The sequence below is a fragment of the Colletes gigas genome, unplaced genomic scaffold (genome assembly GCF_013123115.1).
Source record: "Colletes gigas isolate AHSC1104 unplaced genomic scaffold, ASM1312311v1 Colletes_gigas_Sc00010, whole genome shotgun sequence".
In the NCBI taxonomy this organism is placed as follows: domain Eukaryota; kingdom Metazoa; phylum Arthropoda; class Insecta; order Hymenoptera; family Colletidae; genus Colletes; species Colletes gigas.
Window position 1 is genome coordinate 9,450,060 of NW_025106639.1, and position 19,059 is coordinate 9,469,118.

The 19,059-nt window shown below is 48.3% G+C and overlaps 1 protein-coding gene across 1 annotated transcript; it reads left to right on the top strand.

Moving 5' to 3' along the window:
- Positions 1-13,304: 13,304 nt before the first annotated feature.
- LOC122397819 (proton channel OtopLc-like) lies at positions 13,305-18,549 on the top strand. Its single transcript, XM_043397248.1, has 12 exons — positions 13,305-13,632; positions 14,126-14,376; positions 14,497-14,558; positions 14,628-14,783; positions 15,189-15,418; positions 15,501-15,673; positions 15,781-15,942; positions 16,155-16,421; positions 16,810-17,060; positions 17,169-17,302; positions 17,375-17,607; positions 17,672-18,549. The coding sequence occupies exons 3-12, from the start codon at positions 14,530-14,532 to the stop codon at positions 17,960-17,962; spliced, it is 1,926 nt and encodes a 641-aa protein (XP_043253183.1). The 5' UTR covers positions 13,305-13,632; positions 14,126-14,376; positions 14,497-14,529; the 3' UTR covers positions 17,963-18,549.
- The last annotated feature ends 510 nt before the right edge of the window (positions 18,550-19,059 follow it).

The window sequence follows — 19,059 nt, forward strand, 5'->3', positions numbered from 1 at the left end:
ATACAAATTACTCGAACGTCCAAAGGCGGAATCCAAATCTCTGTTTTTCACCCCGTGGCCTTTCGAAAACTCTTATAAACCGTTGTTTATGTACTGCTGTCGACAGTACCGAAATACAATTGATTCAAACAAATTATTAATGCGTACAATTGAGAATATTAAATTGTCCAATTATGAAATTAATATATTATGAGAAGTAATTTCGTTAATAAGCGGATAACCGCCAGTTAATAATCCCTTGTTTTAATCCTCTGGCTGTTTTCCCCTTTTCACGACATTTTTCTTTCGTCGATTCCTATCGATTAAATAATCCCTGATCTTAATTTCGATACAATCAGCCTAATAAGAGATTAACAAAGCAAGCTGAATCGTGGAGTAGCGAAACGAAGTCGTCGCGTCGGTGCACGGTCTGATCAAGAACGCCGCTTTCTACTTAGTTGTACGGTAGCGCGCGCCTTGATGTCTCGTTGCCCGATGACGGCCTAAAGCTTGACTCGCTCTACTGCGACCGGAGACGTGCCGGTGTATATCGAGAATGCAATCTCGCAGGAAAATGACTGGTGGAGCGTGTCTTTTTTACGAAATGCATCGAGATACTTGTATTCGTTAACGCCTTTTTCGCAAAATTTAATTAAACAAGGAACCTGGGGGAACCTTTTGATCTCTGAATGAAGGAACGATAGAGGAGGAAGGAAGATGAACGCCACGGCAATAGAGAAAGTAGAAACTAAGAAACTGTTCTTTGTTTGTTCAGCGATAAAGGTTAACGCGCGACGCGTTTTGTTCGTTGCGTAATTTATTCTTTTCGCCTCCGTCTGACCGCTACGACCGATCGATGAGAACTTTTCCGCTGGCGGTTTTCGCAACGTAACGAAAACAAGCGTGGAAAGTTATGCGAGGAATTCAAATATAAATGCTTGCCGCGACCAATCTGAAAAAAAATTTAAAGAATGTGCACGCGAACGTCCCTCTGTTGCATCAAGGATCGCGAAATTTCATAATTGGCACTGTGAAATTTTCAAGTATACCGCGCGTCCATATTCGTTCGTTGTCGTGCCCCTGCCTTTCCGTCACCGTGGTATACACAATTTCTCAAATTGCGAAAGTCACGATCACCCGAGTACCGGCACACTTATTAAAATATTTCCAACAGTTGACTCGGTTGGTAACGACAATAACGGCAAACTATTGCGAGAAAATAAAATCCTTCGCGAGAGAAAAGACACTTTGTTTCTCTGATATTTTCGGTCGAATGGTTTTCGCTTCAGTCTCCCATATATTAAATATTTGCCAACGACGCGATGCTAGGTAGTTACATAATTTGTGTGCGTTCGGAAATAATTGCAATTCGACCCATGATTACCGGCAAGACGTCCTTTGCGTCGTCCAGTCCAAGCAACGTCGGCGTTCGAATTTCCTGGTTGAAAAGAACTAGGAAGTTGGAAGGGCCGAGCGACGATTCGAAGAGCTTGCTCGTCACCTAGCTGCACGCGAGTTGACAGAGAGAGAGAGAGAGAGAGAGAGGGTGTTCGTTTGTATAGGTGGACGCGGAACAATAACGTTAGAATGGAGAGAAGCCGAGTCGAGGGAAGGCTGTCAGATGGCAAAGCACCGATAGTCGCGCACCGACTCTCAGCCGGCTGTTGGCGCGTCTCTGCGGGCCACAATGTGTGCGCGTGCACAATTGTACGCGATTGCCTAGCCGCGAACGCGTACAGGCAACCGACGAGACGACTACGACGAATCGTATCTCGAGCGGAAGGCGCGACGTCGTCCATTGTTTCGCTGGCGCCGCGACGTTTGACATCGCCGACGTTTCCTTCGCGCTTTAAACAAACCTATAGTTCCGCTATCTGCGCGCGTCTGCCTTGCCGTTCCCCTTTTATCTGCGACCATTTTACCTTCCTCGACGTTTCTCGCTCGAGCCAATCGTCTATTACAATTTACCCAAACGTTAACCGACATTCTCTCGAGCAACCGAATCCTAATTCGGCACGACGATCGAATCGAAGCAGTTCCGCCGTAACGAAACCGTTTTTAGTAATTTTACAGGCTCTAAGACGATGTGCCTAGCATTCGATTCCGTTATCGGGCGAAATATTTGGGGATTCCTAAAGAAACATAGGTCTCGGTTTGACAGCGACCACGGTCGGAAATTCGAGCAACAGCAGCGGAGTCGAAAAGCGAGACCGCGACCCCATCCGTTCTCGGTATCCGACTTTCCACTCGGCCACCCCTTTGCTTCTACGCGTAATTTTATTTCTCCGATTTTAAGCGACGCTCCGGGCTGTAATTTCGTTAAATGAGTTGTTTGCTAACATGGTTAAACTCGCGAGCAGTCATCCGAGCAGCCAGGCAACCAGGCAGCCAGGCAGGCAGACAGGAGCGCGGCTTGGAGGTTGGCAGCTTCCCCGTCGATCGGCCGATCCGCCGACCAACCAGTAACGAACCGGCCGACAGGGTCTCGTACGGTTAATGGTTTGACATGGTTATTGACGTTTCAGCCCGAAATCTAATTATTTGATATACGTGCTTGTCTGCCGTCACTGCGGAATGCAGATATGTACGTCAGCCATCAGCGCTTCAGCTCCGATCCCTCTTTACTCCTGGTTCCCGCTGACACCAGTTTCGATATTTCCAGATACGCAGGTACATTCGAGCCTCGATGATAATTGCCAGCTAACGCGTAACTCGAAAGTTTTAAGAAACGTTGCGAGCACGCGACGACGAGGCTCTCCTCGCGATATCTGTCGCAGTTGATCGGCTTTACGAGACCGCGTTACGGTAGCCAAACGAAAGACCAAAGGGCGGTACAATGTTTATTTTGTTCGTTAGGTTCCGCTAATTGGTAACGATTTTATCGAAGCAACGATAGATCGAGTAGCCGGTTCTGCAATTTGCGAACCGGTGTCAATTGGAAACAGAAACGGCGCACGATTAGAAATAAAGTGTCGGTCAGCCGATCGCGTCATCTCACCATGTTATTCTCCGGTTTTTCCGCACGGAAAACAAAACGTTGAGTGCATACGTGGCTCGAGACGAAAAATCGAAACTCGATCGGGCGATTCAATTGTTGGGAGGAACGCGGGAGTAACACGAGCTGATCGAATATTTATTTACACGTTTGTGATCGGAAGCAGTCGAATTCCGTACGGTGAGAATCGAAATGAAACGGTGCGCCGCGCCGTGACGAACGCAATACACGATTCTACTGGGAAATTGACCGTTTCTCGATACACGAGGCACACTCGACGATAAGTACGAGATCGTGGGTGCGGGAGCGCGCGCCCGACAGGGATGCGGTTAGTTACCGTCTGATCACACAGGGATGGTCGGTCGCGCTGTTCCGTAACAGAGTTAGGTTATAGGCCGGCTCGTAATATGCGCTCCCCCCTTCGCTGTCTACAAGAGGGAATCTCTGTAAACCAAGTACGCGGGCGGTGGTGGTAGTTTAGTTGCCGTGCTATGTAGTTGCCGTGTTCCAGCGGCGCACTTAACATAATTATAGAATGCTGTCGCATTGTTCCGCGGCACGATGCCTTCGGGACAAACGGTGGCAAAGGTCGAACTTTGGTCACGATCCACGCGCTGATTTCCGCTCCACTCTCTCGTGCCTTCCTACTCGGCGAACAATGGACGCGTATGCGGAAAATGAGAAACACGGGTGAGAGGCGGCGATGGATGGGGTAGAGGCGCAAGGGCGGACGTCAATCGGGTCGATCGTTCGATGAAACGAAACGTTACGTTACACCGTCCGACTGATAAAAGCAAACGAGTAGACGCCTAGACGATGATTAATTTTCAATCGCTTCAAATATCGTCAAAGCGTCCGCGTTTTCTTTCTTTCTTTATTTTTTCGGAAAACACGATTTATTAATGGGATATTGTATGTACGCCAGCGGCGGACGATCGATGTATCGTCGCCGCTTAAAGGTCAAAAGGCATTTCCGATGCGCGGGAAAAATCTGTCCAACTTTTACGAGTCGAACAGAAATAGGCAACACCTGGCTGCTGGCGTTTAGAAGTGACGCAAATCGTGACTCGCTGCGGCTTCCGGAAAAAATCTGAATACGGAAGGGAGAAACCGAAACTCCTACGCTTTGACGCGAATCGGCGCAGAATCGATTCGCGTTTTCATGGTGTGCAACCAAAAGGCTGCCAGAGCACATCAAAGGACGCGAGTCGAGCGGCCGGCTTTCCGGGCGAATGTTCAGCATAGCTGGCACACGGAAATTTAGCCGCTTAATGTAAAAAAGAAAAAAAAAAAAGGAAAAAAGAAGAAGCCAGGAACCGAGTACTTGGCCCCACGCCTCGACTTCTTCGCTCTTTGTCTCTCTCCCTTTGCATCTACACATCGCCTCGCTCCACCCGGCCTCCCATCGTTGCGGCCTCTCCTTCCCGCCTCGTCTCGTTCCAGCCCTCCGTCCAATATTTCCTCGTTTACTAATGGGAAGGCCTGTCAATTACGCTTTTCACAAAGCTCTCTTTCCCGGTGCTTTCGAGGAACTTTTTCACAGCTAAAGGGCACAGATGCATCTCGACACGCATGCACACCTATACGCGGAGACAGCGTGTAAACTCTGCATCGATGATTGGCACGCGTACACGTGCTCGTACAACACCGAGCGTCTCCGCGTATCAACGAGCAAACAGGAGACCTCTCTCCCCGAGACACCCTGTCTTTCGAGCAAGTATCGCCCTAATTTCATCAAATTCCTGTCGCTCTCTCGACTCTCGGTTCCTCTATTATTATCCATTACAATCTATCGCTTGTTTACTATCGGTATACTACCAGCACGGAAGTAGTTTGATCGGACGCGTGCATCCCGCCCATTAGAACCGAGATTTTGTTTTTCTTATTTTAACGTAGCTTCAACTTCCAACGGGGATTATTCCGCAACGTAATTTACAGTAATGTCTACATTATATCGATAGATTGCATTCTTTACAGCTCGTCAAAGAGATACCCTTATACAATCGAACCGACGCGATCAACTTCTCCGCCAGAGACCGCACAAACTTCATCTTCGGTTAACCGGATCTCCCACTATCAGCATGTTAGCGACTACTCGCACCATTTACTTTCCTTTGGAGCAGGTGCAATGGCTAGCGAAGCGTAGAAGCATTGTAGAAGTAAAACGATTGTGTACGGTATCGCTTTCCTATCGCTCTGTGTGCCGAGCAAGTTTCGGCAGAGACTAAATGCGGCTTGCGGCCAATCGGTTTCTCACCTCTGACCGACGCGACGGTAGAATACATTGTTTTCGCGATAACGTCATACTATTGCCTACTTGCTTTGCCAGGTGACGGAACCAACATCCTCCCGTTCTACGATATTGGCCGCTTTTTAAAATGTTTGTTATCAAAGAGATAGCGACTCTAAAAGTCTTTTGTGCCGCCCAGAGGGAATTAAACGGACAACCGATATCGGTGTTGAACACGTTTTCCGTTTTTCTATTTGTCTATTTTTCTAGTCGTCCGAGGTAGAAATAATCGTAGGGAGATCGATGCGCGTCGATCGTGCTTATTATCCATATTCGACGGTTAATTAAACGAGAAAATATTCGAACGAGACCAGCGAATTATAATTTTGTTGCACGTTCGGCGTAATTCCGTGCACGCCGATTAAATGCGAACCGTATTTAACGATCGGGCCCGATAACGAGCGCATACTGTAATTCCGTTAGACGTTAATGCGATGTAAATGAAGTTGATAACAATTATGCGACCGGCAGTTTCGCGGCATCGGATCGTCCAACGATCGACCATCGTTCCTCGACGTTTCTTTAAACGGATCGTGCACGGATCGATACGAGATGCGGAAGAAGAAAACGAATCATCATCACGAATCGAAGGGTCGACGACAGATGACGGGAACTATGGACGCAGACGTCTGGGTTTCGTGACAGGCGAGCCGTTCTTTACGACTTGGTTCGTTGTCGACGAAACCTGCACGATCTGCAACCACGACGACGGTGCATCAGCAACAAAGACGAACGTTTCGCGTTTCGTTTGTTCGGCCGTACGAACAGGCTTGCGTCGAACAAAGCGGTCTAATGGTAGGAAATACGACAACGGTGTCCAGAAGATAGATGTTGCCCGATGGCGTGCGCGAAAAATCGTACAAAAGGTAACGTCGACCGTAGTTTTCCCGAGCCTCGGCGCCAGACGGAAAAAGAGCAAATTCTGAAACGGAGGAAAAATGATGCGAGGACAGGGTCGCAGCGTGGTCGCGAGATGATTAATACGTCGCAACCTCGTGGAAAAACGTGTCCGGAGTAACGCTATGGCCGATCGTCGCGACTCTTAGTCGTTAATATTAATGGACAAAGGCCGAGTAAACGGAATAAATTGGAAGAAATTTACGAACGACGCCGAGCCGCGACGTTCTCGTTTCGTTGGATCAGGGTCGAGAGGAAGGGTGGCGGGAAACTAAAAGAAAAAGGTGCTTCGAAGTTAGCGTGACTGATAACCGCGTCAAGGGTTCGAAGATCCTAATCGTTAACGATCGTACGACGGTGGTTGCGCCATGTACTTGCACCGAGTTGCGTTAGAGACGGCTGTGCTTGCGGAGGTCGGTGGGTGGTGGGCGGTGGGCGATGGGCGATGTTCGCAGGAAAGGAAGAACGGAAGACATTCGAGGTCTACTTAGGGGTTTACTTAACTCGAGATTAACTTGGGGTTAATTCACTTAGAAGGAGTTGGCCCCGACACCGCTTCGGGCTGCTATTAGGTATTACTACCACTCGGTTCGGCATTAGCAGTTTACCGGGGTCACGTTGCCACCGCGCGTGGCAATCTCTTTCCCGCTCTCTCCTCCCAATCTCAGCTTCCTCCCGAACCTTCTCCGGCTGCTCTTCTCATCCATCCGCGTCGACTCTTTCCGCGACACACGAATTCACATCAGAAATGTGACTAGTTCGGATATTAGCCGTTCGTTAACAACCTCCCACCGTCGTGATCCTGGAACGTAAACGAACCTGCAAGATTTCGGTGCTTTGGCACGGCTATCCCGGTACCCGAGGAGATGAACAAGAAAACGGGGAGGTCGTTATTCGGCGGGGTTAATATCCGATTAAGGTAACATCGTTATCGTTATCCCTCGTTACACCGTTTGCTGCTATTTACCTGCGCGCAGCACATCGGTGGCGCTGGATGACGCGTCAGCGCGATACCAATTCTATCGTTACGCTTCCGAACGAGGTCGAGACAATCGGAAATGTGTCGCTTATTGGCCATTAACGCGACAGGTCGAACGAGCAGAGCACTCTTCTCGGAACAGCACAGCCAGTCATTTGAACGTCCAAGGCCGAACAGAGAAGCTCGACAGCCCGGTATGACGGTCGTCGCATCGGTCGCAACGGTCGCAACATATTGGAAATCACACCGCGCACGGCATAATAACGAGACTGCCCGCGATTGTCTATCATCCACGAACGACTGGACGAGCCAGCAGCGTCGCCGTGTGCGTGTGCCCGTGCATGGTGTGATCGCGTACGTGTGCCTGTGCCCCCGTACACGTCTACCGTCGCGTGTGTTCGAGCTGCCTGGTACGCTTCGGGTAGATTCCGCACGAACCACTACCGTTCAATACTCGTCGCTTCGTGTGAATAGCGATGCCGAATCGGTGTTCGAACAGATACGAATTCGTATCGCACGCGCGAGAATCGTTTAAACGTCCCGAAACCTCCCATCGGAGGGCAGGGAGGTTGGCCGACGCCACGACGCGGTGGTAAAAATTTTTTGTGTCGCCGCGCCGCGCCGTGCCGGCATGACCGTTCGCGCGTCACGAGACGCGGGAACGCGACGCGTTTCACGGAAGAAACGTCAAAAACATTATCGGGACCCCGGGTTTGCTCCCTCCTGTATCCACAGATTGGTTTCACCTTTTTTTCTCGTATTGTTATTTTTGTTCAATCCTGGCACCAAAGTCCGAGCGACATCGAAACGCGAATCCGTATCGCGAGCATCGACCGGTTCGTCCGGTTTAAAAATCGCTGCAAAAGCGACGTGTACATAACTTGTAAAAAACTGCGATAGCATAAACGATCTACTAAATCCAATCCCGATTAGACAAATGCAACGAAATAGTTTGTATCGAGGAAGAGTCGAGCGTAAAAACTTTAACCGCGAAAGCCCCGAACGTTTCAATCTCCCATAGACGGAATTCTTTGAGAAATTAACAGGCAGATCGTACTCTCGAAAAGAGAGTTTCAGGTAACGACGGTTATCGATTTTCTACACGAATCGCTACTCGTATTCGCAGAGTCACTCGCTTCCTTTCATCGAGTTTCGCCAGCATCTTAAGCACAATACCTGGTTCCGCTATTGCGACCCTATTATGTACTTGGACGAGCCATTTCTGTTCTTCGATTACTCGATATCTCCCACTTTGGCGTTCCTTTTTATCATCTTCGTCCTTGCGCTTCCACCTACATCCTCCCCCTCCTATCCCTTCTCCCGTATTTCGCGTTATTAAGGGTCATCCTAGGGGTGCTGTATTCAGCCGAGGCGGGATCGATTTTTGCCTCTCGCGAGTGCATGCGTGCACCTTCAACCTTCGGGATGAACTCGCAGGATAAGAATAACCTGCTCGAGGCCGAGTAGCGTTTCACGCTCGAACGAGTTCCTCGCACGCGTACCAAGCATCCCCGAAGAAACGACACGTTATGGAAGAATATTAACTCGTAGTAATGCGCGGCATCCACATCGTGTCCCCGTTGCCACTTTCATTTCCGAAAGAATCGACCGGCACCGCGTCGTAGCGTTCAATTTGGCCCGTGAACGTTCGCCGATCGATAGATCTCTGATTCTACGAACCTGAACGTTACGTAAATCGAAAGTGTAACCGCGGTGGCTGTATCATAGCTGGAACAAAAATTTACACCGAACCCCAAGCAGATACCGAATCCGCCGGATGACACTCAAATTCCATTTTCGCCACCTTCGACCGCCATACTACGCGTTCCAGTCTGATCGCAAGTACAGGACGCAATGATCGAACTGTCCGAACGAATCAGTGCGCCCTCCGATACGTGCTATTCGCTAGGCTTCTCTTTCTCTCACTCGTCGCTCTGTTATCCCTCTCTCTCTCTCGCTTTAATTTTCTCACACACAGAGACCCGAACGTGCCAACAGAAGGCGATGACAGCTGTCGTGACAGTCGCGCGACGTTTGCGGGTATTCCAGTAGGCATCTAATTATTGCTGGCCATGCAAGATGCGCGACTATACTTTTACTCCGGATCGCCGAACGGTTTAAACGATTAATAACGAAAGAAACGACATCGCGCGTTTACCTGAGAACGTTAAAAAGAGGTCATCCGACAACGTCGTTTGACGGTATACTCGTAAGCTCGATGGATCGTTGAACTTTATCGATGAACGTCGCATGACTGAAACTACCATTGCATAATTAATTACAAATGCGGTAGTCACGGTGCAGCTACACCGTTAATTAAGACATTCAACCGTTTAACTTGCGCAACGATAATTTCCTACCTTATCGTCATAGGTGTCAACGAATCATTTAACTATGCAGCTTGAATAATTACCGAATGTCGGGGAAACGGAAAATACCAACGCCATTTCGTACAATCGTTCCCCCATTGGGCAGGTTAATTATAAATCGAACAAAAAGTAGAATTCCGCTCGAGCAAACTCATCGCCCACGGTAGAAACGACGTTTTATCTCTTGGTCGTCGAGGCGTTTTCCAACACCATCGGAATATTATCGAGGATTTACTCTTGATGTACCTGTTAAAAAATTATACAGAATTCGTTTTTGAGTTCGACCTGTTGTTTCTACTATATTGTTCCACCGAATACACGATTCCGCTTCGAATAGCTGGGAAAAGATTTACCAGCGATGCCGCGCGGAAAAAGAGTTCGCCGGTGCAACTTAATTACATCGATAAAAGGAAGAAAACGCTGTCCGTAAGCTGGCTCTCCGATACTCGAAACGAAATCCCGTATTCTTCGCGGAGAAGCGACTCTCCTTGTTCGAGCGCGCGTCGACCCGTCCCATCGGACGCGTTCACCATCTACCGAAACTCACTCCCTGAGCATCCCTCTCCCGGCGCAGGGTGGCGTCGATGAAAGCCACTCCTGATCATTCGCGCGTACTATATTATTTTTACCTCCGCAACTAGAGCGGCGAAATACGCAGGCGTTATCAAACTCGGCTTTGTCTAACTTTAATTGAAAATATTGGAATAAATCTTCCAATAGACATTGTCGGGCGAAACTGCCGCGCCACCGTTCTGTGCGGGCATCGCTCGAAGAGATAGGGGTGAGAGTGGCTGCAAGAGCCAGAGGGAGGGACGAGGCGAACAGTTAGGGAAGGGAGGCGTGAGTAACTGGATGGCTACTGAGTGGAACAGGGACAGGAGCTTCAGCAAGCGGTCCAGAAGAGGTAAATAGCCATTTATGGTCGAGTTTATAGCGAAGGTTCGCTGCTCAAAAATAGGAACCGACTCGCAGCCAGCCAACCGTTTTGACAATTCGAATCAATCCCGTGACTATCCTCTCGCCCTCGATCCACTCTATTCATCCTCCTCTGCTGCCGCCGCCGCCGCCGTCGACGCCAGCTCCTCCTCCTCCTCTCGTCGCAGCCTCACCTTTATTTCCCCGAAACAGTTTATTCCGTGTCCGCTGGTACGGCAAATGGGCCTGAACCTGCTCCTCTTCTCCTCTCTTTGCACCTTGTACGAGAAAGAAACAGCTTATTATCGCGACGTCGCTTTTAACCGTCTCGAATTTCAATTAGCGATTTTTTTCAACGCTGTCGACACTCGGCTCGAGGACAGCTTTTAAGAAGAAAAACATCGATGCACACCGGGGGAAAATAAATCTGGAAAGGGTGGAAGAAAATTACTCGGCGAAACGTCTTGGCCCGAGGCCTACGAAAGGACCTCTTTCAGGCGTTCCGCGAGATTCGTTCCAAGTCCCGGTAATGACGATAACGAATCGTTGTGACGGCGGCAGGCAATCGGTCGTTGTCGCCGAATCGTCGACAACGCCGCCGCTTTGGAATTTGAAGCGTGACAAGCTACATAGGTAGGCACGAGCGTCGACGGTTATCGGAGTCGATCATTCAATTTTGCGTTGCAAATTGTCCGCGCCGGAAACTCATATCCGGGCACTTCCGGTTCTCCCTGGTTCCGCCCCCGGGAAGAGAAGTCTCGCGAAAGGGCAACCCGACTGAATGGCCCGATAAGAGAGAGCTCGGAACCCGGAGAGAGGAGAGACAAGCGACAGAGAATCGAGGCACGAAAAGGCCGCAGGTTGGATAGGCAGGGATTCTGGCTCGGATGAGCGACGGAGTTCGCTTCCGGTTGATTACTCGCCGGGCTGCCAGGACTGTCCTCGTCATTAGCGATCTCGTCGAGGATGAAATCTCACCTATGCACCGTCCCAGCATTCGTTTAGTCGCTACCGTAATCATCCATTGAATTTCCTACCGTCAAGACCGTTAAAAGGACAATATTAAATTCCGCAGAATATTTCAAAAATAAAAATCCATAACAATTTTTCTACCGTTATACATATATCATTTAGGCCCGAATGGAAAACTTGAACGATACGAGCCTCGTTTGAACGTCTCTCACGACCAAAAAAAGAAACCCCCCCTTATCAAAAAGAATAGTTTTTCTCTTTAATTACAATACGGGCCAGAACGTTCTACTGTAATTCGTACAAGTTCAATTTGTCGCTGGACACGTCTTTCCAGGTCCAGGATACGATGGACGGGAAACTCTCTCGACCGACGAGTGTAGTCGATTCGTTCGCTTTATTTTTTCAACTTTATGCATATAAAAAGTCCGCCGATGAACTACTTTCATCTCCCGGAGTCGCAGGTAAAATGTGGTTATTAATCCAGGACCGTATCTAATCTAGACATTATTATTCAGCGCCAGGTTGCCGTCAAACCGACGGATTCTAGCAGAATTATTCTCGTCGATCCGAACTCCGCTGGGAATTTAATTCGCACTTGTACCACTTTGCGTCTCGTTCGATCGTTCTCTCTTTGTTTTCGTAGATTACTCGCTGAGAGCGATCCGTGAAAAGGACGACGCGCGACTATAGAATCGTTTACGTCTAATCGGTGGCCGGTCGGCGGAAGAGATCGAAAGTGACAAGGACACCGGCGAGCCAACGCAAATCAGGATTTGTCGAATCGATCGACCAGCGTACTGGAACGATAATTAGGCCCTGGGTACTAACTATTATCGGCTGCGCCTACAATTAGTGCCTTTTAGCGAGCACGGTCTAAATTTTCCAACTGTTTCGACAAACGCATCCGCGTCGTTCCCCGCGGATGATAATACTGGCTTCATTAACGGCTTACACTCCACTTAACCGGCTCGTTCGTACGAATTACGCGTCAGAAAATCAGCCTATAAACTCGCCGGCCGCCACGAAAGTCTCGTAAAATTATGCAGAACGTTCGGTCACCATCATCAGAACGTATAGATACGCGTGCACCGACCTGAACGTCGATTACATGTCTTCTGATCAAGCAGCGAGCCGCGCGAACACTCGTTTCGTTTACACCACGATCCACGGAACTCGATAACGGTTAATGTTATAATCGACGGATACCGCGCGCTGCGCCGCGACGCGCAAATCATCGTCGGCTTTAGGGTTCGAAAATACTAAATATGTACGTCATTTCTTGCTTCGATTATTCCTAAAATCGCAAGAGAAATTGAATTCCGAGGTAATCAAGCAATACAAATGCAAATGTCCGAGGCCACCGAATCGCCGCGTTACCGTCGCTGGTATTTCGAAATATTCCGCATAAATAAACAATCGACAGCTACGAATTACATCCATTTAGAATATCGATCGGCGAACATGTTGTCGTTGAATCGTTCGCATTAATAATGCACAGTCTTAATGTACGTTTAACGGATGCATACATATGTATAGAGGCGTGTGTTTCTCATTCACGATGTTCGATTCCCACCGTTTTTCGCAATCTGTCGCTAATTTCGCGACGACATCTGTTTGTTTGTCGTTGACCTTCCAGATCGAAACGTACACTAGCTGCATCCTTTCGTCTTTTCCATCACAAGTACGCGAACCACCGCCCAAGTCGTCGATCCTCGCCGCCCCCTCGTCGACGATAAGCTATTTCCGAATCGCGAAAAAGTTCGTAAAGGAGACCCGTTGCAAATCTTGATCAGGTTCGACGACGACCTGCAAAAGCGTGATGCTCGAGAACGACCGCGGCCTGCAAAAGATACTTGTTGTTTGAGATTTCGCGGCCACATCGCACAACGCGTCGTCGACGGACGCATAAAAGCGCTCGCCTTCCACAAAGGCGTGCTGGAAGTGGCTTTTGTGCGATTCATGCCACGAGAACAGTTAGGCATTTACCGCGAGTAGCCCGCAGCGGAGCATTTCCTTCGACTGACGCGCCGATAGCGTCGCACGGTTCACCGGGATTCGTTTAACGCGATTCATAGGAAAGTTGCCGACGTTGGTGCGGTTACACGACAGCCAGTGTCGACCGTGTCGCCGGCACATAGTCGAGAATCGCCTTCAATGAAGTACGAATTCCAGATTTACGTCCCGAACAACCTGCAAACAATACAGCCGCCTCGAACGAGCCTTCCAACCTACGAGGGTGAGTCAATCATTTTATCCGCAAACCTATTTATACGCCAACTTTATACTTTGATCATTGTACCGCGGTCGAAGAAACATGGAAATCAAGTATTGGAAACAATCGGAGTGGAAACAAATTTCTCAGATTTATAAAACTGTTTTAGGTGCAATCACTGAGGATCGAGTTTTTAACTAATGGTAACTCCCTTTCAGAAACATATGGTCGTTTGTTTTCAAAGTAAACAGGGATAAATGAGTGGCTGATAGTCGACACTCGCTTAAGGAGATTCGCAACCCTCGTCGCCCATGAAAAAGGGGTTCCATATTTACGGTTCTAGCGAATCAAAGCTGCATCATAGCCAAGGGATAAAAAAATAAAGCTTAGCGATAAGTACATCGTGGATAATCGCTGACTCTCCCTTGTATAAAAGAGAGAGAGAAGAGAACCATGGTTGGAAAAATTTGTTACCGTTGGACCTTGGATCGAAGTTGAGAGAATCGCTTTCTTCTAGACGCTTGAACCCCACGAGGCGCAGCGAAGAAAGAAGTTGGCCAGCCTACTAAAAATTCAAAACGCGAGCGAATTTCCCCGGGAATAAATTTCCAAGTTTTCTCCGCGAGAACAGCCGAGCAAATACAGCGCGGCGAGCTTACCCAACCCCGGAACAAACTAGGAAGTTTGACGCATTGCCGGTGAATAAACCGAAACGATTGGTACGCAACATTTGCCAGAAGAAAGGAGAAATAACTTTAACTTTTCAACGTACGTCGTGCTTTACGTACCTACATTCTGGTATTCCAAAATGATAGTAAAAAAAACGAAGACACCGTGTCTTGTATAGTATGTACATGTACATACATAGAAACGCGTTCTCTTTTTCAGCTCGTTCGCGTTCATCGAATTAGAACAGGGACAATGAATACTCAATCGAATATAACGACAAAGTAAGTAACGCTTAGAATGAAATTACACGAAACTTTACGACGATAATCTTGATCGTAACATTGTGACAGTTCGGAATTCAAAAATCGAGGCGCGATGCAAACGATAACCTTGTCTGAGGCTGATGGAAAAGACTACCCTGCATCGCCTCGAGGAAGAACCTCGCACCTCCGAAGACAAAGCATGTCCCTGACTGCCGTTATAAACCATAGAAGGGGTCTTCTCGGGTAATGTCAACTCGTTTTCTAATTTTCCTTCGTATTTTTCATTTGACACGCGCGAATCACCGCCCCGTTATTAATAGCGTATCGAGACTAAAATACGGTACCTTTCGCGCGTGGTGTAACGTAAAACGCAGCCGCACAGCCACGCGAATAGCGTATAATTTTACGATCATTGAATCCAGTTTTCGAACGAAATATTTTCGACGCGATGCATCAGCGATTCGTTTAAATTTATATCGTTCAGTGTATCGATGCGAAAGCGACGCCGAGCGCAGCCAAATGTCATCGACGTCCTGTAAACGAGCGACGGTCATCGAGCATATTTCACCAATATATTTTTAATCATATTTACATATATCAGGCTGGACTCGATACGCGTAAGAAACGAGAACTCATTCCCTTCCGCAGAGCGTTGATTTCAGGAATAGGCAGTAACATGTCCCTACCGTCCTGTATACCTCAGGATCAAGAGTTCTTGACGGGACAACCGCCGGGGTACAAGGCTCAAACGCCGCTTCTCAACAATCAAACTCACGCGGAGAAAAACGACGAGGCGCAAAAGCAACGGCCAAACTTCTTACCATTGGCGCCCGTCAATGCGGCTTGCGTGCCCATCAACGCTCTGGAAGCCGCGAAAAGTAAGCGCACGGTACCTACTAGAATTTCGATACCTTCGATGTTTCCAAATTAAAAGAGTGCATCCGAAACTTTCGTCAACAGCTGCTAAACAGCAGATCGTGGATCAACGGTGGAAACCCGCGGAGAAGGGAAAATGCCATCGGGAAATGATATCGATCGTAAGCACCCTTTACGCAAAATTGCTCATCGTCATTGGAATCACCGTACCGATCACAGCCAGCGTCACCGAACGAGTTCCGCCTTCTCTGAATCAGGTCAGTGGGGAAAATTTGTTCACGAATTTCCCTAGCTCTCTAATCTTTTACGGCTGATCGTGCTCCCCTTCGCTCGATACGAAGGATAAAATGATTTATTTCTGCAGGGATTTTACCTCTATCTGTATTTGGTCAGCGTCGCTTTCGTGATCGCGATGTACGTCATCATGTTGAGAGACAAAGCCGTAAAGAATCTGGCACGGAAGAACGAGAATAAAGAACAGACTTACGCGTTCAACGAGAAAGGTGACCGCGAGAACGTCGATCAGGTAACTTTTACATTTCGAAATTAATTACTTGTAGGATGTAGGGCGATCGCGATTTGATTACCTGCCCCGACGATTGGCATATCCTCCGCGTTGAATAATTTACAGAGAACATTTTCCATCTACCGTACCGATTCGTGGCTCGATGGACGATTTCTAATCAGCGTGGCGCGTTCGGCTACGCAACGCTTACTGTAAAAATCTTTGTTTCCCAGATGCAACAGTACGGTAGCTTTTGTCTGAGGCTCGGCGCAGTGGGATTTGGCGCTGGCTCGCTGGTATTTACGGGATTGCAAATTGGGGCGGAAATAGCTTCCGGTCCGTTCAGGGCGATTACACCGGGTGCCAGACTGCTGTTGGTCACGGCCCAGATGCACTTCATATTCCTGAACAGCAGAAGTCTCAGCATGTCGAAACACACAGCCCTCGCGAAGATAGGTCTGATGCATATGATCGCGACCAATCTCTGCGAATGGTTACAGGTACTCGTTTGCATTCGTCGGATTGCGATAAAAGAAGAAAGGTTGAGCTCCGCTGATGTTCATTACATTTCGATGACCTTTTAATTCCAGCATAGTATCGATTAACGGCACTTAACATTTATCAAAGTCGAACGAACCGTTTATTCCAATATTTGTGGAAATGTATCCCGCGCTAACGGTGAACAGAGACCCGGTTCCCGATTCCCAGGGAAATCGAAGTAGTCGTGTTCATCATCAGCAAAATTATTCCGACATCGAGCTTTTAATTCCGCGCGCAGAAACGCGACAGATATTAACAGTAATTTCGCAACCCGGCTGCTTTCGATACGCGATCGACTCCATCGTGAATTTTTTACACGCCCCTCAGCCATTCCGTTTGTTTCCCAAGGCACTCGTCGAAGAAACGCAACACGAAATCGATCAACTGGGCCATACGCACGACGACGAGGACGGGATCTTAAAATCCCTTCTAAGAGACGCGAGCCCGTTCCTTTTTCCATGCACAATTGAATTCAGTTTAATTTGCGCGGTGATACTGTTCGAGATGTGGAAGAGGGTGAACGAGAAGATCGATGCAAAGAACGAGAGTCCGACGAGATCTTCGTATCATCTTAGCATAGACTGCAGCAGCTCTCACAGGTCAGACAAGAATTTAATTAAATCGATAAGGCTGTTCTCGATATCGTTGAGATTTTAAGAGATTCCGATTATACGCGCACCTTTGCTTGATCACCGAAATTATTTCAGAGGTCTTTTCGGCGGGATTCTGGTCGTCGCGGCAACGATACTCAGCTTGATTATGTTCTTCGTGTTGAAGGAGGCCAAAATGAATATAGCTATCGTGCAAGTGACCGCGCTAGACGCGACTATACTCGGTTTAGGTAGATTTCACGGTATCGTACGTATACAATCTTTATAGCCGAGCAACGTGTTCGTTAGCATAAAATTTACAGGCATGATCGCATCGATCGCCGGAACTCTGAAGTTGCAAGCCTTGCAACAAAAGATCATCAAGCCGTCAGACTTGGACACGACGTTATTGGCCGCGGCTCAAGCCGGAGTTTATCTGCACTGTCTGTTCGGTGTTGTCGGTGACATATTAACGATGGGACAGATCTGGGTGCTGTCGCTTTTTACAGACTTATTGGCCCTGATGCAAAGCACCAGCCAAACTTTGCTCATTAAAGTAAGATATTCGATCTTTCGTCGCGGGTAATCGCATTAACGGAACGAATTCTTTCAATTTCTAGATCGCGTGGGGAAGACGGTGCTCGAGGAACGACAAGCCTGGCAAAGAACTAATCACCTTTCTGATAGTCGTCAACATCGCCCTGTGGACGGTGAACACTTTAGAAAAATCCCGCGCTGGGGTTCGACCGGATCATTTGCAATTCTTCGGCGTTTGGGCGTGGACGATCATTACGCACGTTTCTATGCCGCTTGCTATATTCTATCGATTTCACTCTGCAATATGCCTGTTCGAGATATGGAAGACCTGTTACAAGTGCAGGTCCACCAGCGTTGTACAAACGCCGTATTGAAGTCAACGATTTATCCAAAACGATCGAATACCATCCCTTGTATATAATTTACGCATCGATAAATTGTACAAACGTCGAGTATCGTTTAACAAACGTATTGCGCTACGCGAAAAGCAAACTCGAACGAACCCGGCGAAATTGCGTTCCTCTTCAACCTTCCCTTTAATTACCGGGCTATTAAAAAGAGAGAAAACGAAAGGAAGGAGAAGGAGAAAGCAGGCGACCTTTCGCAAATAACAATGTTACAGGTCGTAGAAGGCAAACTTCCCGACGATGTCTGCTACCCTGCCATCGCGTGGAACTTGTAAGCTACCGGGTGACAAAGGGTGAAAGAGACGCTCCGAAGCTCGGCTGGCTGGTCGACGCGACGCGACGCGACGCTACGCGACGCGATGGCACGATTGCCGAATCGATAGAGGTGCGTACTCTTTTATCGATGTACACGGGAAAAGACACGAGGTAACGGTGATGGTGGACATCGACAGTTTGATACGGTTTACGGTAAACACATTTGGTAGCAATCACATCACAGGACCAGGCAAGCCTCGCTGCAGCGAGAAGTAGGTGATGCTTCGGTGGTTGGAGAAAGCGAGCGAACGGTGGGTGAAGAGGCTCTTAGCCAACCCTTTGTTGCTCCTGCCGCCACTATTGCTTCTCCCACTCCTATACCGAACGGAGTGGAGGCTCTACTCTTGACCAAAGGCCTCTGATTTACTTAGCCTATCGAGTGCTCTCGGACTCGTCCGCCAAGAATACCGTGTATACGGTCTGCCCGTGTACATCGTGTTCCGAAATTTCCAACTTAATGCTCCACTTACTGTCCTCCCGCCTCCCGCGAGTCGTGATTGCGAACCTCGATTGCGGTACACCGTGTAAATAAATTCTCCACGAGAATCAAAACCCGTCCATTTACGTGCTCTTTCCTTTATTTTCGGTTATCGACATTATCAAGCACCACTGATGGGTTTCGAAACGTTCTACGTTCGTGTCTGCTTTTATCGCGATTTATTAAATTACGACCACTTATTTCGTTACAATGCGTGTAATTACATTGTGTTACGTATGAAAAAAAGCAACGACAAAATGCGTAAGTAACT

Bases quoted from the DNA above. Each gene is read 5' to 3' on its own strand.
- LOC122397819 (XM_043397248.1), top strand. From the start codon at position 14,530: ATGAATACTCAATCGAATATAACGACAAA. The intron at 17,061-17,168 runs GTCAGACAAGAA...AAATTATTTCAG, and splicing joins GACTGCAGCAGCTCTCACAG to AGGTCTTTTCGGCGGGATTC. The intron at 17,303-17,374 runs GTAGATTTCACG...TAAAATTTACAG, and splicing joins CGCGACTATACTCGGTTTAG to GCATGATCGCATCGATCGCC.